Genomic DNA, 26,994 nt, shown 5'->3' on the forward strand with positions numbered 1-26,994 from the left:
ATATTGAGATGGACTGTCATTATGTACGTGATGAATATCTTCGTGGGACAGTTACACTGCCATATGTCACTTCAGAATATCAACTTGCAGATTTCTTTACCAAAGCCCTGCCTGCTCCTCGCTTCTTGTTCCTTCTTGGCAAACTTTCGGTCATTCCCCCGTAAAGTTTGAGGGGGGGTGTTAAAACATATGTAATAATACCATAATACCCGATAGGAGTATTATGGTCATTTCACAAAGTACCCCATAGGGGTACTTATTTTGTTTCTCTTATTTTACTATTTTTTATTTTCTTTTTATTTTTAAAATTGTATTTTTTGGATACCGAAAAGGGGCCCCACAATGGAGTCGTTGGGGCCCCCAACGGTCACATATGTGACCGTTGGGGGCTCCCAACGACTCTATTGGGAGCCCCTTTGGTCTCCTTTTCTTATAAATAGGGGGAACCCCCCATGTATGTTGCATTGCTCTTAAGAGCTCCTCTTCAATAATAGTGATATTATTTTTCATGTGTGTTGCCTTTTTATAAGGCCCTTTGTATATCCCTTAGTGGATTTCCTCTCTTGTGCTTGTTGCACTTGTCCGTGTGGGACATAGTGAATGCTTTAGCATTCTTGGCTTCTTCCGCTTATTTCATTACATTCTTATGGTAAGCATTATCAATAAAGATAATATTTTTTAAGCTCTTGTGTTCCTTATTTTGACTCTTTGAAGTCCTTGTATGCACTTTGTGCTTGTGTAGTGACTTAGTGCCTTTGTATTGTTCCTTAGTGGACTTGTATTTGTGCTTGTACACTTTATATTCATATTTCTGCATACTTCGTTAAACCCTTGTATATTAGTCATGTTGGAAACTTCACAAAAACGAAGGCATCCCTGTAAAGAGTCTTACACACAATCAAGTTTGCAAACAACTTGACAAAACATACATTCACCCAATATGGTAAACCAAAATAGCATACAAAATGCTCCACGGCACAAACATAAGAATAGTGCATAAATGCACTGGAATCTGAATGTGAGAGGTAAAACCCTCTACCCTTGAATTAAATTACAATGGGCAGCATGCCCTTATTTATAGAGAGATTATATGAGAGGAGCTATTGGAATAGCTGTTGGGATAGTTGTTGGGCTACTCCCAATAGCTCTAATTAGAACCGTTGGGAGTAGCCCAACAACTCTAGTCAAACAATCAACATTTTGACTGTTTGACAGAACCTGACAAAAAGACTGTTTGACTGTTTTGACAGCCCAACAGCTCTAGTCAATTATGACTGTTTGACAAAAAGACAAAAAAACATAAAAAAAAAATATCAAAGAAATAAAATTACAAAAATAAATAAATAAAAAAGTACTATAAGAATATACGTACATACTTTAAATATATAGTTATATACATATACATAATCTTGTATTACGAAGAGTATATATATATATATATATATATATTCAAGTATATACATATATATGTTATTTTCTAACCGTCTCCCTCAAACTTATGGTGAAATCACCGAAAGTTTGTCAAGTAAAAAGTTGAATCTTGGTGAGCATAGTGCCTTGGTGAAGAAGTCAGCAAGTTGATATTCTGATGTCACATAGGGAAGATCAATAGTCTTCTTCAAATATTCTTCACGAACAAAATGGCAATTCATCTCTATATACTTAGTTCTTTCATGAAACGTATGATTTCAAGCAATGTATATCGAACTCTTATTGTCACAGCACAATCTTGTAGGATTCTGAAGGTGAATCCTCATATCTGAAGTCAATTGTTTGAGCCACACGACTTCCATAGTAGTAGTAGTCATTACTCTATATTCAGCTTTTGTAGATGATAATGGCACATTTTGTTGTTTCTTACACCTCCATGAAATCAAAGATTCACCTAGAAATACAAAAAAAAAAACAATTGTCGATCACATGTTATTTGGATACCCCCCCCCCAATCAGCATCAGAATATGCAATAAGGTCTAAAGAGGAAGAAGATGATAGAAAGACTCCTTTATTTATAGTGACTGATGTATTTAATAATTCTCACGACTACACTTATATGAGCTGATGTTGGAGCATGTTGAAATTGACTGGCTATATGTACAGTATGAGCAATGAGCAATGTCTGGTCTTGTAATATACTTAAATACATAAGAGATTCCACTAGCTGTCTGAAGGGAGTTGGATTGTCCAAAAGAACTCCATCATCGGCTCGCACTTTCATTCCGACAATCTCTGGAGTATCAACAACTTTATCATCTGAAAGTCCTGACCTATCAATAATATCTAAAGCAAACTTTGTTTGTGACAATATGTATCCTCTGTTAGAGTATGAAACTTCTATACCAAGAAAGTATGTTAGAAACCCAAGATCTGTCATTTCAAAAATTGTTTTACTTTCTTGATTTCCTCTTTGTCACTACCTGTAATCAATATATCATCAACATATAAAAGTAAAATTATAATACCAGCAGAAAAGTTCTTGATAAACAAAGTTATATCAGTATAGCATGGTTTAAAACCATACCTTGTAATAACATTGTTAAAAGTATCAAACTAAGTTTTAGGTGCTTGTTTGAGGGCATACAGTGACTTTTTTAATTTAAGCACTTTACCTGAAGGAATTATTAATTCAGGTGGAATATCCATATATACTTCCACATTGAGATTCTCATTTAAAAATGCATTTTTAACATCTATTTGAAATATATTTTAATTTTTAATAGCTGATATAGCTACAAGCATTGGAACAGTGAGCAAAAGTTTCTTCATAATCTACTCTGTATTCTTGAGAATATCCTTTGGCAACTAGCCTGACTTTATGTCTTTCCAAGGATCCATCACTTTTGGTTTTTACTTTAAAAACCCATCTACAACCTATTGTCTTCTTTCCTATGGGTAAATCCAGAATTTCCCAAGTATTAGCATCTTTAAGAGCTTCTAATTCTATGCACATAGCTTTTATCCATTCGGGTAAATTTTTTGCTTCATTGTAACATGAGGATTCAAAATATGAATGGATAACTATAAGACATGCTCTATGTTTAAGAAAGAATGAATCATAAGACACAAACTTATTTGGGATTCTTGAGGTTCGTTCAGATCTACGAATAGTGGTTTATTCTGAAGGAATTTCTGATGCTTCATGATTACTTTGATTTACACCTTCATTAGATGCATTTCGATTTCTTCTAGTGTATACTATTGGTTCAACTATTGTTCTATTTTCAATAGGAGGTTCTACATAAATATTTTCATCATTAGACAATAGTTTGAACAAAAAAGAAGAATCAGAGTTTATGTCTTCCGACATGTTTTCTTCAAATCCATTTTCATTTTCAACAAAATTAACATTCCTTGAAATGAGAAGTTTATCATTTTTGGTATCATAATATTTAAATCATTTTTGTGTTTCTGAATAACCAATGAACGCACAGAGGATAGCTTTAGAAGATAGTTTATCTCCTTTATCATTCAAAACATAACATTTGCAACCAAAGATTCTCAGTCTTTGATAGTCATGTTGATATTTGAATAATTTTTCAAAAAGAATTTCATTAGATAAAGTTTTGGAAGGCATCCTATTTATAAGATATACTGAGGTTAATGCAGCTTCAGCCCAAAGATTTGTTTGAACATTTTTAGCAATAAGAAGAGCCCTTGTAGTTTCCATAATATGTGTGTATTTTCTTTCTTAAATTCTGTTTTGTTGTGAGGTTTTAGGACATGATCTTTGATGTAAAATTTCTTCATTTTCTAAAAATTGTTTAAACTCATTTGACAAGTATTCTCCTCCAGAGTGAGTTCTAAGAATTTTGAGTTTACTTTCAAATTGATTTTTAATCATGTTATGGAATGTTTTGAAGGTTGCAAATACATCTGATTTAAACTTAAGAAAGTAAATCCAACAATATCTAGTGAAGTCATCAATAAACACAACATAGTAGAAGAATCCTCCTTTAGAGGCTATAGAAGCAGGACCGCATGCATTCGAATGAACTAATTCAAAAGGCATTGAGGAGTAAAAAGTTCTTTGACCATAAGGCAAGACTGTCATTTTACCAAGTAAACATTCTTTGCATTCAAAATTATCTTTACAAAGATTCTTGGTAATATGTACAAAATTTAATTTTCTTATATTTGGATGCCCAAGTCTATGATGCCAAGTCCATATGTCTTTTGTTTGGGCAGTGTTACAAAATGATTCATTTGGAATACAAAGGAAATCCATATAATAGAGATCTCCTTGCCTAGAACCTTCCCCAATCAATTTCCCAGACTGGCGATCCTGCACCCAACATTTACTTGATGAGAAAATGACATCACATTCATGATTCGAGATTTGAGAAACAGAAAGTAGATTAAAATGAAGTTTTGGTATAAGTCTTATTTTTGAAATATAAAAGTTTTTATGTTTTGACAAATCATTTTTAAAAATTTCAACACCCTCTATTTCCAAGGCAATACCATCGGCAGTGGAAACAAATGATGCATTTGAATTAGGTTGACATTCAGATAGTATAGATCTATGTGGGGTCATATGAAAAGAAGCTCCTGAATCAAGAAGCCAAGAGCACATACCAGGAGTAGAAGAGGTTGCAATGGCCGTTCCTGAGGTAGATCCTTTAAGTAGTGGTTGCAATGCCTCTGTCAGTTGAGATAATGATTTGGTGAGGTCTTTGAGATTCAAAGTATCTTCATCTTGTTTGGATGGTACAGCGGCAACACGTTTTTCTTGAGGCCTATATTTGTATCTAGGACATTGAGGCCTAATATGACCGGGCTCATTACAATTATAGCAAATGATTTTTTATTCTCCTCCATTCTTATTAAAATGAGGAGGTTTATATGACTTGATATAGTGTCCTGGTTTTGATGTGGCAAGTGCGCAATCATCTTCTTGACCATTGCTAGAAGTAGCAAGCACACTAACATTTTTAATCATGTTTAGCCTAGTCTCTTCTCCACTAAGTTTAGTGAGAATCTCATGAATAGGAGGAGGCGATGAAGATGATAGCAAGAAGGCCCTTGTTTGTTCAAACTCGGGTCTCAAACCACAGAGAAAAGCGAAAAGTCTATCTTCTTCAACTTGAACTCTCCGTATTTCTATACACTTTTCTTCCCATTGAAAAGAAGTGTTTTCCCTTGTTACGGGTCATGGATCTAGAGATCCAGACCCGTGACATTAACTTTTCATTAATGGCATTGTGTAATATACTTTATTGTAATGAGGGTACTTTAGTACCCTAATCTTTGTAATAGCATGTTAATATAAATGAGTTTACACAGCAGCCGACCCTAAGATAATAGGGTGTCGGTTTTTCTCCAGCTTCTCTCTCCCTTTCTCTCTCTCTCTTTGTTTCTCAGCTCTCACGCGTGGAACGACCTGGAGATTGAAAATCTAACATGGTATCAGAGCCACGCTTCAGCTGAAACTGAAATCGATCTCAAAGGTACGTCTGAAAGATCTATCTCTTCTTGATTTTCTCTTCTAAGTCAAGAAAAAAAAAATTTGTCTCCCCAATCTCGTCTGAAATTTTTTTTCCCTGTTTACGTCTGACCCAGTCCCTTCTTTTCTTCTCGATCAGATCTGACATTATTCAGATCTGACGATAATCAGATCTGTCTATTTTTTTTTCTGTCCCTTGAACTCGATCAGATCTGATCAAACTATCTTCCCTACCTAATCGGAGTTAACTCAGAGAGGACTGAGTGACTCAGCCCAGATTTTCGACCCCAAACCCTTTGTTGAATATACTTTTTTTCTTTCATTCTTCATTATGTCATCAATATACCCTGTTTATCGTTTTTTATCACAGCGTGATCTAATCACGCAATCGGGGCCTTATTTTGATCCAGCGGCACCCTTGATCAGATCTGATCAAGTCGATCCAGCTTCACCCTCACTTCTACCATTTTATCTCCTTTAGCTTGAAAGCATTGCGTCAATACCGAGTGGGAATTCATATTCACAATTTTTTTTTTGTGATTTTCATATCCAATATTCAATTTCCTATACAAATCAGAAATCTGATAGATATTCAATTTTTGTTTCAAATCAGAAATCTGATAGCCATTGATCTGAATTAGTTTCTGCAAAAAAAAAAAGGTTACAGAAACTGTAGGCAGATTGTGCTGAACACACTCTTAATACTGTGAAACATGGATTCACTTCCTAGCCAGTCGGTTCTTTCTTCAAGTTTCCTCAGTCAACTCGTGTCTGAAAAATTAAACAATGGTAACTTCTTGACTTGGAAGAGGCAAATCATACCTTTCATTAGGAGTCAGGATCTTTCTGGACATCTGGATGGATCTATTCCAGTTCCTCCTGAGTTCATATCACGAGAAGAAAGGGACAACAAAGGGGAATCTACTACAGTATATGTTAGAAATCCTGAATTTGTGGCTTGGATGAAAAGAGACCAAGCGCTAGTTGCTTATATTACATCTACACTGTCACAAGAGGTACTTGTAGCCATTCCAGATGACTGCACTGCCATGCAACTTTGGAACAGACTTGTTCAGACATACTCACAGGTTTCTCAGGCCAAGATTATGTTTCTTAAAAGAGAATTTCAAATGTTAAGAAAGGATTCCATGACCATCATGGAATACTTGAACAAAATGAAGGTTATCACAGATCAGCTAGCAGTTGTTGGAAGTACAGTAACTGATAAAGATTTGGTACAGCAAACCCTCAGTGGATTGGGACACGACTATCATATGATTGTTACTTCCCTGTTATGTTTACCTGAGCTACCCAACTTTGAAGATCTGCGTGCAAAATTGTTACAATATGAGATGAACCTAAAGGGATTTTCTGAAGAATCATCTATGCATACTGGGGCACAAGAAGTTCTTGCTACAGGGGTTACTTATGCACGAGGACGAGGAAGCTATGATATCAAGGGAAAAGGAGCACAAGGGAGAAGTGGTCAAGGAGGTCATGGATTATTGCCTACACCCAACACATATACCAATCCACAAAGACAGAGGCCAATTCCTACTTGTTTTCTGTGTAATAAAAAGGGGCATATCAAAGCTAATTGTTGGTTCAATCCCCTAAATAAAGGAAAATCAACACAAACTGAAGCAAAAAGAGGCACAGACAGTACAAGGACCAACGGAGAAGTAAAGGAGTTATTGTTGTCAGCTTTAGCAGAATTGAATCTGAAACAAAATGAGCAAGGTACTTGGTATGTGGACTCTGGTCCAGCGACTCACGTTACTGGTGATGCAGGTAAGCTCCTAAAACTTGTTCCTTACATTGGTAGAAGTAGTATAGTTACTGGAGATGGATCACACCACTCTGTCTCTCATATTGGAAACTCCATTATACCCTTGCCCGAATCTTCCATCAACCTTTCAAAAGTTCTTTATGCTCCTAATATCAAGAAAAACATCGTTTCAGTTTCTAAACTTGTTGATGATATCAAAGCCTCAGTTGAATTTACTCCCTCTTCTGTTCTTGTCAAGGATCTCTGCATGAAGGAGACGTTCGCTAGAGGAAAACGGCAAGGCAATATGTATGTCTTTCAAGAAGATCCTTTAGCACATATTCGCTCTGCAGACCCAAACTTGAAGCTCCAATCATTGTTGCCTTCTGAAAATCCTACTTGTGTTTTTAGTGTCTCTGAAATCAATAAGCCAAACCTTTGGCATGGTCGTCTAGGTCACTGCAGTTTCATTGAAAAGCTTGTTTCAAATAACCTCATTCCCAAGTCAAGTTTAGGAATAAATGTCAATGACAACAAATGTTCTAGTTGTCTCTTATGTAAGAGTCATGTCTTACCATTTCATTCTATCAATAAAAGAGCTTCAAGACCTTTTGAGACTATCTGTTCTGATGTTTGGGGGCCTGCTCCTGTTGCTTCCATATCTGGAACTAGATATTATCTTTTATTTGTTGACAGTTATTCTCGCTATTCTTGGATATTTTTCATGAAACACAAATCTGAGACTTTCAAGTTGTTCCGAAACTTCCATTCCTTTGTCAAAAACCAATTTTCTGAAAACATCCTAAGTTTCCAAGGTGACGGAGGAGGTGAATTTTCTTTCATTGACTTTACTAACTTTCTTCAAAGTAACGGGATAAGGAAAAAGGTGTCTTGCCCACACACACCTCAGCAGAATGGGATTGCTGAAAGGAAGCATCGCCATATTGTTGAGAGTGCGATGAGCATGATGCATGAAAGTAGTCTTCCGATCACTTTATGGACAGAGGTTTTTCATTCTGCAGTTCATGTGATAAATTGATTGCCCATGACTATTTTGGAAAACAAGTCTCCTTACTTGTCTCTTTTTGGTGTACATCCCAACTACTATGATTTGCATGTGTTTGGTTGTTTATGCTATGTTCATGTTGACAGTTCAATGAGACATAAGTTTCAGGACAAGGCCCTGAAGTGCAGGTTTGTGGGTTATGCTGATAACTATAAAGGGTACAGGTGCTATGATACGGTGAGCAAACTCATTAAAATATCAAGAAATGTTATCTTCGATGAATTGAATTTTGATTGTCGATGTACTAGTTCTTCAGAATCAGAACCTAAAGTTGAGGCTTATTATCCTTGGTTGAATTATGAACTTCTCTCAGGAGCTAGTGATGTTTGCTCAAACTGCACTCAAAAGGATAAGAAACCTGTGTCTACTGATGAAATGATTGCCCATGAAAATACAGACCCAACTTTGAATCCAGAAAGGTATAAAGGCCTCGTCTACACTCGACGAGAAAGAGAGCCGCCCACCATAGTTAATTCGGATATGGACGCATCCTCTACATCCAACATCGTTGATACTAGAAGATCCACACGTTCTCGCCATCCAATTGAAAGGTGGGTCAGTTATGAAAATTTCTCATTAGATTTTCAACTCTTTCTAACAGCCTTGAATAAAGAAGATGAACCCACAACGTTCTCTCAAGCATCAAATTCCAGAAGATGGATTAAAGTAATGAATGAGGAGATGGAAGCTCTACATGAATGTGGTACGTGGGATGTCGTATCAAGACCACCTGACAGAAACGTTGCTGGTTCGAAATGGATGTACAAAATAAAGTATAAACCAGATGGGACTATAGAGTGATACAAGGCGAGACTTGTAGCCAAAGGTTTTACACAGGAGCAAGGACAGGATTATGATGAAACCTTTAGTCCAGTGGTGAGGATGGGGACAATCAGAGTCATACTTTCTTTAGCTATTGAACATCAATGGACTATTAGCCAACTTGATGTGAAGAATGCTTTTCTTCATAGAGATTTGAGAGAAGAAGTATACATGGAACAACCCACTGGTTACGCAGAAGGCAATCCTACAAAATATGTTTGCAGACTAAAGAGGGCGATATATGGATTGAAGCAGGCATCTCGATCTTGGTTCGACAGCTTTTCTCTTGAAATACAAAAATATGGTTTTAAGAAATCTCTTCTTGACCACTCCTTATTTATATTTAAGAACCAAGACACAATTACTCTGTTGTTGATATATGTAGATGATATCATCATCACTGGTAATTCCAATGAGCACATTGAAGAAGTCAAACATCTCTTGAATCAGAGGTTCAAAATGAAGGACCTTGGCAAACTACGATACTTTCTTGGAGTTGAAGTCGACAGTACTTCTGAAAAGATGACTCTCACTCAACATAAGTATACCATTGATGTTCTCAATAAAGCGGGTATGAAAGACTGCAAGCCCTTGAGCACTCTTAGCGTTCTTCATCAAAAGCTTAGCTCTCAAGATGGAGATCCATTTGATAATCCCACACAGTACCGTAGCATAGTGGGTATGTTACAATACCTCACTTTTACTCACCCTGATATAGTCTACTCGGTGAATCAAGTTTCTCAATTTATGCATGCACCATGTGAAGGGCATATGGAAGCAGTTAAACGGATACTTCGATATCTGAAGGGAACAGTTGGGGATGGCCTCATATATAAGCGAAAGACAAATGGGCAAAATGCACATGAGATCACTGTTTATTCTGATGCGGACTGGGCAGGAGACCCAGATGAACGCAGATCAGTATCCGGCTATTGTGTGTTTGTTGGGATGAATTTGGTTTCTTGGAGTAGTAAGAAACAAAAGGCTGTTGTCAGATCCAGTACAGAGGCTGAATACAGGTCAATGGCAGCCGCCACTGCTGAGGCTACTTGGATTAGACACTTACTGACAGAAGTAGGAGAATCGATCTCTCGATCACTTCTTTTGTGTGACAACCAGAGTGCCATTAGTATGTCCTTTAATCCAATCCATCACAGTCGTGCCAAACATATTGAAATAGACCAGCATTTTGTGAGACAAAAGGTAGAAGAGAAAGAGATTGAGCCTGAATTTGTACGAACTACAGATCAAGTGGCGGATATATTTATAAAAGGATTGACAAAAGACAAATTTTGGATGTTAAAAGGCAAGTTGTTCATGGTTCAAGATCATGCACAACTTGAGGGAGGGTGAAAAGAAGTGTTTTCCCTTGTTACGGGTCATGGATCTGGAGATCCAGACCTGTGACATTAACTTCTCATTAATGGCATTGTGTAATATACTTTATTGTAATGAGGGTACTTTAGTACCCTAATCTTTGTAATAGTATGTTAATATAAATGAGTTTACACAGCAGCCGACCCTAAGATAATAGGGTATCGGTTTTTCTCCAGCTTCTCTCTTCCTTTCTCTATCTCTCTCTGTTTCTCAGCTCTCACGTGTGGAACGACCTGGAGATTGAAAATCTAACACCCATTTGGTTCAAATTGGGCAAGTTGGGTCCAAACGGAAGATAACTCCATAAAATAATCTTCTACATTCTTATTTCCTTGTTTAATGTTTCTAACTTTTACTTGGAGATAATACTTGTGAGTCGTATCTTTTTCGGTAAACATACCTTTAAAATATTTTCATGCTTCATTTGCCTTTTTTGTAACACAAAAGGTTTGAGGCAATTTTTTATTTCAACTCCACTAAGCATTCATGAAAGAATTTTGGCATTTTTCATTTCCCATTCATCTAATTTTTTGTAGTATTCTTTCATGGCTTTGTTTCTTTCTTCAAGACTAGTCTCAACATCATTTTCACCTAATGTAATTTTGAGAGTGGGTTCAAGAATAGTACCTCTTACGAATCCCCACAAACCTTGACCCTTGATGAATGTCTCCAAGTGTCCCGCCCAAATGTTATAGTTGCTTCCTTCAAGTTTGAATGGCGGAATAAAGTTGGAGTTGCTTGTATTGTGTGGAAAAAATTCACCCATGATGAATTCAAAGAGAAAAAAAGAACCACCAATCACGAAAGAGAGAAGACATGCTTTACGAGGCAGCTCACCAATGCACGGTTGATCATACACCAAGCTCTGATACCATGTAAAGAGTCTTACACACAATCAAGTTTGCAAACAACTTGACAAAACATACATTCACCCAATATGGTAAACCAAAATAGCATACAAATTGCTCCACGGCACAAACATAAGAATAGTGCATAAATGCACTCGAATCTGAATATGTGAGAGGTAAAACCCTCTACCCTTGAATTAAATTACAATGGGCAGCATGCCCTTATTTATAGAGAGATTACATGAGAGGATCTATTGGAATAGTTGTTGGGATAGTTGTTGGGCTACTCCCAACAGCTCTAATTAGAGCCATGGGGAGTAGCCCAACAGCTCTAGTCAATTATGACTACAACAACAACTACGCCTTCATCCCAAAACAATTGGGGTCGGCAATATGAACCAAAAAAGAAAATCATTCTGGGTCTTCCACATGAATCCTTCTCCTCCAATCATTTTTATCCAATGCCATGTCCTCGATGAGGTTCAAAGCATTCATAGCCTTTCATATCACCTCCATCCATGTCTTCCTAGGCCTACCCCGACCTCTTTTAACTAATATATTTTCCCGTTTCTCCATCCTTCTAATTGGAGCATCATTAGGCCTTCGTCGAATATGTCCAAACCACCGTAAACAATTCTCTCTCATCTTATTTTCAATGGGTGCAACGCCTACCTTCTTATGTATCTCCTCGTTCCGAATCTTATCTTTTATTGTATTTCCACACATCCATCTCAGCATACGCATCTCAGCTACACTCATTTTTTGAATATGATGTCTCTTGGCAGCCCAACATTCCGTACCATATAGTAAAGCGGGCCTAATAGTCGTCCTATAAAACTTTCCCTTCAACCGCAATGGCATTCTACGATCGCACAACACTCCAGTTGCACTTTTCCATTTCATCCACCCAACCTTTATCCTATGATTTACATCTCCATCAATTTCTCCATGCTTTTGAATGATAGATCCCAAATATTTGAAACAATCATCCACCGGTATTTCTTGCTCACCAAGCTTCACTACACTCCCATCACTACTTCGTTGCTTACTAAACTGACATTCCATGTATTCTGTCTTACTCTTACTCAACTTAAAACCTCTTGCTTGCAATGTCTGTCTCCATAATTCTAACTTAGCATTAACCCCAGCTCTAGACTCATCAATCAAAACAATATCATCAGCAAACAACATACACCACGGCACATTTTCTTGAATTGATCTCGTAAGCTCATCCATCACTATAGCAAATAGGAAAGGGCTTAAAGCAGATCCTTGATGTAACCCAACCGTTATAAGAAAATTGGTTGTCACCCCTCCACAAGTGCAGACATTGGTTACTACTCCTTCATACATATCCTTAATTATACTAATGTACTTGAGAGAAACACCTTTCTTCATCATTGTCCACCAGAGAACGTCCCTAGGTACTCTATCGTATGCCTTCTCCAAATCAATAAAAACCATATGCAAATCTTTGTTCCTCTCTCTATTTCTCTCAATAAGTTGTCTAAGAAGATGTATAGCTTTCATAGTTGATCTTCCAGGCATAAAACCAAATTGATTCTCCGATATCATGACAACCTTCCTCAACCTAGACTCAATCACCATCTCCCAAAGTTTCATAGTATGACTCATGAGTTTTATACCACGATAGTTTGTGCAATCTTGTATATCACCCTTATTCTTATATAGAGGCACCAAAGTACTCTTCCTCCACTAATTAAGCATCTTATTTGTCTGCCAAATCTTGTTAAAAAGATTTGTCAACCATTCTAAATCTTTCTCTCCCAAGCATTTCCAAGCCTCGATAGGTATACCATCTAGGCCAACTGCCCTTCTTGATTTTATTTTCTTCAAAGCCTCTGCAATTTCTTTCTTTTGAATCTTGCGCATGAAGTCACGATTCATCTCATGAAAAGGAATGGAGAAGTCTCCAAGATCTTGAGCATGACTTTCATTAAATAGCTTATCAAAATAATCTTTCCATCTCTCCTTAATCTCCTCATCTTTGACTAAAACCCTTTGCATTTCATCTTTGAGACATCTAACCATACCCAGATCCTTCGATTTCCTATCTCTCATCTTTGCAAGCCTATAAATATCCTTCTCGCCCTCTTTGGTATCCAACTTGTCATAAACCTCCTTATATACCTTATCCCTCGCATTCCGAACTACTTTTTTAGCTTCCTTCTTTGCTATCATATACTTCTCTAAATTCTCATTATCACGACTCTTACTTAGATTTCTATAACACTCTCTTTTAACCTTAATAGCTAATTTGACATCCCTGTTCCACCACGATGTATCCTTACCTAGCGGTGCACCGCCTTTAGACTCACCCAATACCTCCTTAGCCACCTTTCTCATGTCACCCGCTATCTTATTCCACATTGATTCTGAATCCTCCTCGAGACACCAATCAGCTTCCTTAACTACCTGCTCTACAAACATTCCTTGTTTAGCTCCTTTCAGTCCCCACCACTTAATTCTAAGATCTATCCTATGTCTATCCCTTTTGCGACATTGTCTAATTCTAAGATCTAAAATTAAGACTCTATGTTGTGTAGCTACACTTTCTCTCGGTATAACCTTACAATCGATGCAACAACCCCTATCTCTCTTTCTAAGTAGGAAAAAATCTGACTCATATTAACCCCACTTTTAAATGTTACTAGGTGAGACTCCCTTTTCCTAAACCAAGTGTTTGCTAAGATCATATCATAGGACAAACCAAAATCTAAAATCCTTTCTCCATTTTCGTTTCTTTCTCCTATATCATAGCCTCCATGGATACTCTCAAATCCATCCCTACTAATGCCTACATGCTCATTAAGGTTACCGCCGATGAAAAGCCTTTCTCCATAAGATATCCCTTGTACTACTCCATCTAAATCTTCCCAAAATTGACGCTTAATGGAATCATCTAAACCTACTTGAGGTGCATAAACACTAATAATATTAATAATATCCGAACCTAATACTAATTTAATAAGTAAAATCCTATCACCCTTCCTACGGACCTCAACTACATTATCTATAAACTCACGACTCATAACAATCCCTACTCCATTCCTATTCCTATTTATTCCTGTATACCAAATCTTATAACCCCAAGGTTCTATCACTTTTGCTTTCTCACCTACCCATTTGGTCTCTTGTAGACATAAAATATCAATCTTTCTGACTGTTTGACAAAAAACACATAAAAAAATAAGAAAGAAAGAAATTTACAAAAATAAATAAATAAAAAAGTATTACAAGAATATACGTACATACTTTAAATATATAGTTATATACATATATATATATACATACTCTTGTATTACAAAGAGTTTTATATATATATATGCTATTTTCTAACAATCCCCATATCCGCAGTTGTATCCATGTGACATAGCTTGGAAACCAATCCCGAGTGGTAACAAGATGGTCTGACTCTTTTATTCCTAACGGATGCTTGAATCAAAGAGGAGCCAACCAGCAATTACAAGTGCACACATTCTATGTAGTCAAAAGCGCTAGGTGGTGCCTAGTCAATAGACTCGTAAAATAACTAGTCAAGGACTAGGCGGGACTAGTCAGGCCAGTCGATATCCCAATTAAAATATAAAAAGTATGAAAAAATATACATAAAAACATGCTTAACTCTTTTAGTAATAAGATGTTTTCATCACACAAGTACAAAAGTACACATGTTTTCACAAAATATATTAATATACATAATATATAATCAGAATATATATATATAACTGTACACACACGTGCACTCACACATACATGTATTCAATTATTCATAACATATTCAGTATAATCAACAAAATATGCTTTCATCCTTTCACAGAAGCACAATAACACATACATATATAAATAACATATTACATAATCCATAATACTAAACATGCTTTTGGGCTTTTATAGAAAAATTCATTAGAAACAAACACACACATATAAAAAACATAATCAATGAAAACCGTGCATGCTTTCAACGTTTCACAGAAAAAATCCCAAAAGCAAAGTACACACAAGCGCACACACTCATATATATACAAAAAATAACAGAATATATATAATAATAATAAATGACTGAACTGCCCTCATGCCTAGGCAGCTTAGTCGTTGACAAGGCACCCTGATCGGCAAAATGTCTACATTTTAAGGTATCTACGTAGGAATTGCAAAGCCTAGGTGTTTTACTTGTGCTTAGATGGACTAGGCGGCGCTTTTGACTATATAGCACACATTGTAATTCTAATTCTCAGCCACGAAACCCCACACCATGACAGAGCATGTTCAACAGAGTCTCCAAATTAATGCAACCGTTACCCCAATAAGCCCATATTGGTTCAATCCCACAGTTCAAAAATCAACTGAGCACAGGTCTTCAAACAATGGTTCCTCCATTTAACAATTCATCCAACAAAAAGTGCAAACAAAATTCAAAATTAACATATAAAAAAATGAAACTTCAATTTCTCTATACCCCATCATGATTCATCGGTTAATAAGCACCAAAAGACCCAATTAACAATTAATCCAGCAAAAACACATACAAAATCAAATTAAAAACCAAAAGTACAAAACTTTTCCATACACCACCATGATTCATCAGTTAAAAGGAACACAATAAAAAAAAAGGTTCAAACTTCAAAGCTTGCATTTCTCCACTGAATCATCGTCATTAATTGACAAAAGAACAAAGAAGGAATCGTAAAACGGACAGAGGTGAGAGGAGGGCTGCACCTGCTCGATGTTGTAGCCGGGGCTGGGATCATTGGAGAGCTTGAGGACCCTGGCGAACCGGTCGAGGCAGTTCCCGACGGCGATATCGATGGTCTCGCCAAAGATGCGGTACCGGCCCTCGCTGTAGGCGATGACCTGCGTGTTGCCGCCGCTGACGTAGAGGACGACGGGGTCGTCGGCGCCGGTGACGGCCCGGCCCATCTCGATATGGGCGACACAGTGGTTCACAGCCACGAGGGGCTTGCCCCAGGCGAGCGCGAGCGCCCTCGCCGCGACCGCGCCCACCTGGAGGGGGGCGCCCATGCCGGGTCCCTTGGTGTAGCAGACACAGTCGATTTCGGATGGGTCGAGGCTGGCGACAGAGAGGGCGTCATTGACGAGGGGGAGGACGTGCTCCAGGTGGTGGCGGGAGGTCTCCCTGGGGAGGAAGCCGTGGCCCGGCGGAGTGACGTAGGTGTGGCGTGGGTTCGAGAGGATGGAGGCGTCGAGGGTCACGATGCCTACGCCGATCTTGTTCGCCGAGCCCTCTATTCCCAGCGCGATCATCCTGATGGGAAACTGGCGAAATGCAGTGATCTTTGGGGAGAAACCAAACCCAATCGGAGCTTCTTCTTCTGCTGGTTGTTTCCACCACACAATGTCTGCAGTTAAAAGCACGTGGTAAGTTGGTTTTCTGTTAAAGCTCTGTTTTTGCAAGGAGTCGGAGAAGTACAACCATTGGATTTGAAGGAAAATGGATTTTAAAACTGTGACTCTTAAAGCATAAACAAACACCTTCAAAGATTCAAGCGTTCAACTACTTTTGATTCCTCACCTTGTTTGGAACCGGGCATGGCACCAAAAATGTAGAGGAAAAATATATCATATTTAATTGCATAATTAATATTTAATTATTTTGACAAACAAATAATATTTAAATCATTGTCTTGTGTAGAAAATAATTTATATGTAATATGAATTATAATTAGATTAAATCTAATGCACACAAAAATTAGTTATACTTTTAAAGCTACTAAGTTTTACTATCGATGCATTTAATGTTAATAAAAGTAAACTAACTGAAAAATGCAAACTAAAAGCATAAGTATCATTAAAAAATAAAATCAAAGACTGCTTAGCATTTCAATCAATTATCTAATTTGTTAGGCCTACCCATGAATCAACCTCAAGCTTCCTAACAATAATGGCCAAAAAACCTACATATACAAGTTATTGATTAATTGAATTAGATTTGAATCCAACCATATATCTAATTCCAAACAATGATTTTAATCCAAAACACTTTGAATACGTAAATCTAAATCGAGCTTAAGTTCAAACTAAAGATTTGAACAAATCCAATCCATTTTGACCATATTATTAAGAACTCAAAGAATTTAGATATGGATCAGATATCCAATTGAATGAGTCTATTCAGTTAGATTTGACAAAAAAAATATATCTGATAGCCAAAGAATTTAGACATGGGTCAAATATCCAATTTAATATGAGTTCATTCAGTTAGATTTGACAAAAAAAAATATTTTATTGATATTCCACATAAATATGGATTTTATATAGAGATTTTAGGTCCAGATATGACTCCAAATCCAAACATGATGCATCAATGTTATGGAGTCAATATTATTTTTTATCCGAATCCAATGTCTGACCATTGTGTTGGTTTTGGGTTACTTAGATCCAAATGAATATGAAACAACTAACATGAGAGAGAGAGAGAGAGGTGAATGTCTTTTAGTAACTACACACCGAAGGTGTACGTCTTTTAGTAACTATCCACTAAAATCCCTTCAAAGGAGTTGTAAATACCTCTTAACCATGTAAGGAGATGAAAGAGGGTAAAAGTGAGGATTTGTAACCTCCTAAGTCCCAACCTAAATTTATGATTCCTTGCATTTCTTCTCCCAAACATCCTCTAAATTTTTTTGGAGTAGTCTAACTTAAATAATTGTCTCTAACACCATCTCATCTCATCTCATACCCTCCTCCCAAACACAATGGTAAGGTATTTGTGGGCTAAGAAATTGATAGGGTTTTAGCGGGCATTTGATTATTGGACAAACCTCGACAAGAACACAATGTCATTCTGTCTTATCTTGCCGTATCATGTACATTGTAATACTTACAAAATTTTAATAATTATTCAATAAATAAAGATAAATTTTATATCTCAAATTTAGTTTGAATTTGAATTCCAATTTAATTTAGATTTGAATTGAATTTGGACTTAACTTGAATGAGAATGTGAATTTGGGATTTAATTGAATTTGGATTTGAATTAAATGTGAATTTGAATTTAGAATTTAATTAAAGTTAGATTTGAATTGGATTTGAAATTTGAAATTTGAAATTTGAAATTACATTTGGATTGGATTCAATTTAGGCTTAATTAAGATAAAATTTGAATTAATTGGATTTATTTAAGGAAGTTGCATCCATAGGGTGGGATGCCCCCCCACCCCATGTGGCCCCTCCTACTTGTCCAAGACCTCCTACCTTTAGAATATTATTCATATTAACAAAGGTCAAACTAGCTAAAAAATTTCTTATTTTAACTAATAGGCCTAATTACCTAAAGTGTTTCATAGTTTTTTAATTATTTTAGAATCCTAATTAGCTAGGAATTCTATATAAGCTCTTAAATCAAATTAAATGACAAGTAGGTAAGCTAAGGTGGAGTTTCCTAATGGGATTAGAAGACCCCACAAGAGTATAAAAGGTAGGCCAAAACCCACTCCTCCCACACGCCCCTAGTCTTTTCTCTATTCCCCCATCTCTCTCTCTCTCCATTCTTTGTTCCTTCTTCATCCCACATGGCCCTCCCTTGGAGAGGTGTTTTGAAGTTGGTGTTGGTGTTGGTGTTAGTGTGGCTGCATCTTGGTGGTGGATATTCGTAGGAGAATATCTTCGAGATTTTTAATCTTTGAGAAATGCATAAAAATTAAAAAAAAAATTGTTTTAAAATAAACAGCGAAAATCATTTTAAGCTTTGGTTTAAAACCCCGGGTGAGTTACATCCTAAGAATCACAATATAAATAAGTGTACAATTAAATTCAAACATGCATTATATACAAAGTTCTTTATAAAAAGTTTAGACAATTAAATATTTAGGATTAAAAATAAGAATCCTAAAGTAATCCCAAGATCTTGGAAATCTGGATTCTTCGATGCCGCTCTTATCCAGTATCCACTATTGTATAGAGTTCTTCATACTTGAACTTGTATTCCTCATAAAACGGGGTCATACTTATGACAGTCTGGTTAGTAATTATCAGAATTCAGATAATTTAAATGTTAAGCATGATTTTAGTAATTCAAATTCATATAACATATAAAAATGCATGTTTCAGTAAACAGTTATGCGACTTAAACTATGATTATAATATATATTGACAGGACATATTTTCACATCAATTTGTGTTAGAGAGGTCTTTGTTTCGATATTTACCATTCACTCTGATAAGTAGGGGATGACATTTGCATTCAGACGAAGTATTCCAAGGGGTATATTATTGTAGTATATTTTACCCAGATACTTGACTGAACCAGACCCCAAAGTAGGTGGTTAATGACCAAAAAGAATCCTTGCTAAGACACCATAAGAGAAGGATACATCCATTGACTGCAGTAGTTTGTGAGGTCTATCATCTAATACATGTCGATAGCTTCGACCTCCTAACCTGAATGACAGGAGACCCACTGGAAATCTATTGCTCCCACAATAATATAATAATGTCACTCATAGCTATATCATCTACCCCTTCTAAGGTAGATATAGTTCTGAATGGGCCCGAAGGGTTCTTTTATAGGATTTAACATTTTTTGAGTATCATAATTGTAGGCAAAACTAGGGCTCAACAACCCAAATACCTGTTCAGGGTAAACACTAAGATCATATGTACCCAGCCTATTCAATGTTGCTCTATAAAAGTGTGTACTCGCCTGTGAAGGCAGAATATATAAGTTTATGTGTAGACATGACTCATTAAGCAAATGGGTGCCCTATTTGCACTTCCTTGGTCTAGGAAACCTACATGACAAAATTTTGCAAGAAATGACTTGCTACACATTAATTGCTATGTTTAACTCTTTAACGACATTTGAAAGTAGTTTGAACCTTGGCCATAACATTTTATAAAAAAATTAGACATTTTATTTCAAAACCCACATAGTTCGACTAACCCTTAATCTTATTATTTTAACAGACATTTATTTATTAATGCAGATGCTAAAATTTATATATATGGGCATGAATAAATTTTTTAACCAATCATGCATGCATCAAAAACATGTTTAATGTCAAAATTATAAGTCTTTGATAAAAAAACTTATTTTGATTTTTATGTAGTAACCGGTATATTGAGGTAGGACAAACCAACTACTCTTGGTAGTTCTTTGATTTATTCTAGTAAGAATTTTATTATATTAGATTATATTTTTCTACTAAATTTCTGGCAGTATCTGCCCTATATAAACTAAAGAAGATCCATTTAAGAACCTCTATTATATTTATAAAAAATCTAAAAGCCATTTTTAAATTATTTTTATAAAAAAATTTACATAGTTTCTTCTATAATAACTCAAATATTCAAAAAAGGTCTCGAACTTGATTTCGAGTTGTAAAAATTTTGACATGACTTCGCATCATAAAAATTTTAATAAAGGTTTTCCAAAAAAAAAAATTATTTGAATGTCTAGAAAGGCTTTTGAAATTTTTTAACATAATTTCCTTTATAGAAGTTTGAATTTTCTGAAATATTTACAAAATTTTTGACATAACTACTCTTAAAATAATTCAAAATTTCTGAAATGTTTATAAAATTTTTGCTAGAACTCTGGTTATAATAATTCAAAATTTTAAAAATATTTATAAAATTATTGTCAAAACTACTATTATAATAGTTTTGAATGCCTAAAAATATTTTTAAAAATTTTAACAGAACTTTCTCGGTGTAGAGGTAGAATTAGATTAAATTTTGGTAAAATTGTTACAATTTAAATCTAAAAAAAAATAAAGGTTTAGAGAAGGAATAGGAGGTTCTACGAGCACGTGCTAGGGTCTAGATGAGGAATATGAATACTTACCTTATTTATAAAAAATCGGATAGTGCTTCAGTAGTCAAATTTTGGAATTTCTACCAAATTGAGCAGAACTTCTGCTACCTAGACTCCAGAAGCCGATTATAACCCGTCAAGACTCCGAGGAAATGAAGATCGTACTTGGATAGAGGCAAAGGGCATAGAGGGTTTTGGCAGAAGAAACCAAAAATTCAGTAGAGGTTTGGGTTAGAATTTCTAGAGAGAAGGGTTGGGGTTAGAGAGAGAAAGCAAGAATTTAAAAGAGAGAGAGCTAGAGGCAGAAAATGAGAGAGAGAAATGTTTTAGAGATAAAAAGGGGGTGGGGGCTATTTATAGCCTTTTGAGGAGGTGGTGCCCCCCTGTGGGGCCTACCCTCCTTGTGTGTTAGATTTTTGAGAAGGGAGGGAGTGATTCACCCTCTCCCTTGCCAAGTGTTCGCAAGAGAGAGAGGGAGTGTCACCCTCTCTCTAAAATGTTGACACCTAGAGAACATACTTTTGGAAAACCATGTTCTCCCATGGTTTATGAGGATATGGTTTTTATAAAATCATATTTTGTCTATTAAATAATAATAAAATATTAAATCATATTCTAATACATAAATTTTATACTTGAATTGCCCTTATTCAATTACCATATAACCAAATTACTACTTGGGTATAAAATGTTACCCTTCAGTGGTTTAAAAATTTATCTAAACTCACTATTGGGATGACAAATTATTGTTTTACCCTTGACAATTTTATTAATTCTCTGAAAAGACCCCTAACATGAAAATTACCTTTTTATAGTTGGGAAATTTACCTAAATATGCCACTAGAATGGCAAATTACCATTTTATCCTTGATAATTTAATTATTTATGAATACGGCCCTGAAAAGTGGACTTTAAAAACTTTCAGTTTAGAAAATATCTGGATCAAATTAACTTTGAAAATTTTTAGATATTACAGTCCAGTTGGTGTACACGCTTGTGAGAGATCCTTTTTCTAATTATTTTTTTTATTTCGATGTAAGTGCACTCTAACTATGGATGTGTATATGGTGCTAAAGTGCATGTGTATGCTGTAAGAGGATTCTTAGATGCATATTAATAGGTATATCAACCAAGATTCATGTAATGGCTGATATTATATTGTCTATGAAAGATTTAAAACTCAAAAATCATTTTTATGAAAACCGTATTTGTGAAAAACATGTTCTCTATAGAGAAACATTGCATTTGGATGTTTTATCCATGGTATGAGTTATGTTTCTGTATTTTCAACATGCTTAAATGTGTACATGCATGTATATGATGCATATATGTTGAATCAAAAGTTTTAGATGCATGTTCTTGGTGTTTTTTGATGAAAAACATGAAGTTCTTTATATGTTTCTTAAAAATCGCATATTGTCCTGTATTTTTATTCTAACCAGTCTTGAAAATAAATCTAGTTCTCTAAAATAGTAATTTCTGAAGATATTCCAAATATATAGAAGCAATCCCAAAAAAAAATTGAGCTTGATTGACTTACGGGTTGGGAAATCCGACCATTGCAAGTTGATACAAATTTTTTGTCCCGACAGAAAATCTGTGTAGGCTGCATGTTTTTGTAAACTTTATTGCTCCCAAATTATTTAGGATTTATTATTGAAATTTTGTATATTGAAAAACACACTATAAAAATCTTGCATGCAGATTCATTATGGTTTGCAAATTAAAAATCATGGAAGTTTAGTATAAAACCTGAAATTTCTGGAACACAGTCTATCAAAAAACATAAATAGACTGTATTGCACGATTTTAATTCTCTGTTGACAAGGAGTTTAGTTCTGTTTTTTTCTGGAGCTTGTGTCAGACACACCAAGCTAACTACAATAAAAATTCTAGAATTTATTTTATTTTGTATAATTGTTGGCTGCTATCCATTTGAAAAAAACTGAATCAAGCAAGACTGTTTTGGGAACAGAAAATAGTCAGTGCTTCTAAAATTTTTATTTCTTGATCAAAAATTAGATTAGGTATGGGTTTTTCTTCTGTAGACAGCTAACATGTGTATAAATCTATAGTAAAAATCTTAGAGCCAAAATCATTTCGTATAATTCGTGGCAAAATTTTTAATGACTGAGAAATTCTATTATAACAGTTTCAAAGTGAGAACTTGTGTTGGAATGCATATTATAGTTCTAAAAGTGAACTAGATGAGCTTAGCTTGGTTCCAGAGGTGAACCAGATGGGTACAAGACCTGTTGGTGTATCGTATGTGGGTTGATTAAAGCCATGTGGTTGTGCCATTACTTATGAACATATTTTTAATTTAATGTTGTAAATTTATGTCATAATGCTTTAGTTGGTTGCATGAAGTGTTAATGTGTAACAAAATGTGATGATATGCAACATGATATATTAATATACATCACAATGTGTTATTTTATGCAGCATGATATTATAGTATGCAACATGATGGTATATATTGTTGTGTAGTGCTATAAGACATGAAATACATGCTTGCACTAGTTGATGCTCATGAATGAATTGTGGTTCAAAATAACCAATATGGTGCATTGAGTGCACAAATATATGTGTGTGTGGAATGTGATGGTGTGTTGTAAGGCATGAAAAGTATGCGTGCACATAGAATCACTCATGAATACGCAAAGGGTTTATGAGAACTCATGTGGTGCTAAAATTGCACCAAGTTATGAAAATAAAGTATACATGCACACATAATATTCCGGTTATCGCCTTCGTAGTCTAGATGCTCAACTAGTTTAAAGGTCTAATACCCTAAAATTTAAAACCCAAAAATATAAGATTTTTTTTAAAGAATACACATCGGGAAACAATTATTTATTTTGATTAAAAATTTTGGGTGGGTTATAAATATGACAACTCAACATGGGTCTAAAACCAATTCCCGTATTGTACTTGGGTCCAATTCCAACTCATAATTTGATTCTAACTCAAGAATTAGGTATCCAAATAGTAATTAAGCAATAATATCCATGAATTCAATTTAATTAATTGAGAAACATAATAAAATTAAGTACAAGTTTAATCAATTTATAAATTATTCTCAAAACTATCAAAGATTTAAGAAATAACCACTAGCACCATCTGCAACATCTTGTCATCACTCCAGCTTCCTATTCATTACCTGTACGTGGTAATATAAGGGCCATACTTCAATGAGTCTCACTAAGAAACACCATAACTATGCATGCATATACAAAACTAAGCATACATATAATTAATTAATCAAACATCTTTTAGAACATACACAAGGCAAGTTATCAATCATCATGCATTCACATGAATAATTACAAAAATTGTGTAGCATATTAACATAACATATCATTGATTTAACATCATCAAATTCATGCTTCCAACACAAATACAACAATTGCATAATTGAAAAGTAAACATATTCAACTAATGCATTATTTCTCTTGTTTGCCAACTGTATTGGGTACTCGAAGGGTATGCCACGTACACAGACAAGATCACTTTTGGTTTATTATACCATGTATTTTAATTTTTTGAGTGTCTGACTAAGTTTGAGCCCACTGGAAGTAGTACATAACCGAGAGAAACTCTCTTAGTGGCGTAAAATAAATTAAGATGCATCTTTTACTACTGTAGTAGTCATGAGATCTACCACCTAGGACATATTGGTAGTCTAAGCTCCTTAACTCTGAGGATTGAGGACCAAGTGAGACGTCATTGCTCTAAAAAATACAAGAAGGTTCAATAGATTTTGTACCACCTACTCTCTCTAAGGTCAACCAAGAAACACTAGTAACATACAAACTTTTCAAGGTATACCCAGGTCTTAAGGATCACAGGTAACATATACCTCTTTCAAGGTATATCCATGTCCAGGATATCCAGTAACATAAACCCCTTTCGATGTATACCCAGGTTCAAGATATCCACAAATTTATCGTAACATATACCCTCTAAGTGTACCTTGATCCACTAAATAAGGTTATCTTTATTAAGGCCTTAGGTTATTGTAGCTTATTCACAATTTGATATACTTTCAACACCTTATGAGTTTTCATCAACACCTTATGAGTTTGCATCAACCCCTTGCTCACACTTGAGCAATCTCATGCGCATGCATGTGTTCCATGCCTTGCATCACAATAATATCACATGGCCACACATACATATATTCGTGTACAACCAATGCTCAACATGCAATTTAAGAGCAACATGTGCATACATACCATTTTCATAGTATTGTGCAAAAACACATATGACATACTTTATTATCATTTTATACACAATCATGACATGTTGCATTTAATCATTAGCATATGCATATCATCACATTATATGCAAGCATCACATCATAAACATGACATGGTCACATATTGTATATCACAACACTATGTATGTACAACCCCATATGCACACATATTGCATGTCATAACATTATATGCATTAATCACATCATACACATACCATACACATACTATTCATCATAAATACATGCAATATACCATCAATACATGCTAAACATCATAATAAAACAACATGCATAATCACTATATAACATATCATAAATATTATTGGAAACACACACTGGTCTCTAACACATAGTGTATCCATCTGGTTCAGTTTTGGAACCAAAACATGTCTAACTAGTCCACTTTCGAAGCTAGGACACAAAAAACCATAAGAGTTCCAACTCAGAACTGCAGGGACATAATTTTATTAATGAATATAAATTTTGTCATGACCAAACCACAATAAGTAAAAATTTAATTTTTTTACAATACATGTGTTAGCTAACTATTGCCACAATCCTTTCCTCAATCGAAGTCTGAATAAGGAAGAAATAAATAATTGATCAAAATTGGTATTTTATTCCCTGAACAGACTTGTTTGGTTTAGTCCCTCTGAAGAAGCATCAAACAATAACTCTATAGAAGGATAAATTTTTTATAAATTTTACTGTAAATAGATGAATGTCTGACAAAATCGCTCATAGAGATCAGGTTCAAACTCTATCCCAGCTATGAACTAAAATTCATAGACCGCAGACTATTCAGGTTCTTGGACAGACAATGTTCTAAAAATTTTTAGGTTCCAGAACCATCTTTCATGATTTTTAATTCACAAACCATAATGAATTTGTGCATTAAATTTTTATTAGAAGTTCTTCAATATGTAATCTAAAATATATAAAATTTATTGTCATATCTATGAAACAAATTAAGAGAAATAAAATCCATAAAACTGTATAGTCATCTAAAGAATTTCTGTTAGGACAAAAAATCTATTTTGACTTCTTGAGGTCGTATTTTCCCAATCCAAAATTCAAACAATGCCAAATGTTTTCTAAGACTTCCTCTATGTGTCTGGAACATCCCATAAAAAATTGAGAATTTTTTGGCTCACCGTTTGGGTGTACGACAAAGTTCTTGAAAAGTGTTCTGACTTATAAAAATTGGACATGCATTTCATACGAATAACACATTTAATTCATATTTTTTATAAAATAAACACACCAAACATGACTTTATATGGATTAATTAAAGATAAAAAAATCAAGATTAGTTTAGATGCAAAACATAATCAATTCATGCTGAATATATATAATTCAATGCATGACATTAAGTCCCTAATCATACTGTCGTTTAATCCAAAACAAGCATATGTACATTGAAACACGTATCATAAAATAAAAATTAATTTATGAATAACATATCAATCATGCACATGTATATAAGATCCGATATGAATATAAATAAACACAGGTTGATCATATATTAATCTAACATAAATCATAAATAAAACTATGTAAACTATTTTTCTGAAAAAAAGGCTCCCATAATTCCTAATTTGTATGATTATACATA

The 26,994-nt window shown here is 35.0% G+C and overlaps 1 protein-coding gene across 2 annotated transcripts in view; it reads right to left on the minus strand.

Moving 5' to 3' along the window:
- Window positions 1–16,705, minus strand: part of LOC149830087 (Actin-like ATPase superfamily protein) — a 52,707-nt gene extending 36,002 nt beyond the window's left edge. For both annotated transcript variants that reach the window (XM_090016308.1, XM_090016307.1), the window contains exon 1: window positions 16,063–16,705. In XM_090016308.1, the coding sequence (XP_089872434.1) occupies window positions 16,063–16,608 (546 nt within the window). In that variant the 5' untranslated portion in view covers window positions 16,609–16,705. The remainder of the gene's footprint in view (window positions 1–16,062) is intronic.
- Window positions 16,706–26,994: the final 10,289 nt, after the last annotated feature.

The sequence above is a fragment of the Nuphar pumila genome, chromosome 8 (assembly GCF_984573655.1).
Source record: "Nuphar pumila chromosome 8, dmNupPumi1.hap1.1, whole genome shotgun sequence".
NCBI lineage: Eukaryota > Viridiplantae > Streptophyta > Magnoliopsida > Nymphaeales > Nymphaeaceae > Nuphar > Nuphar pumila.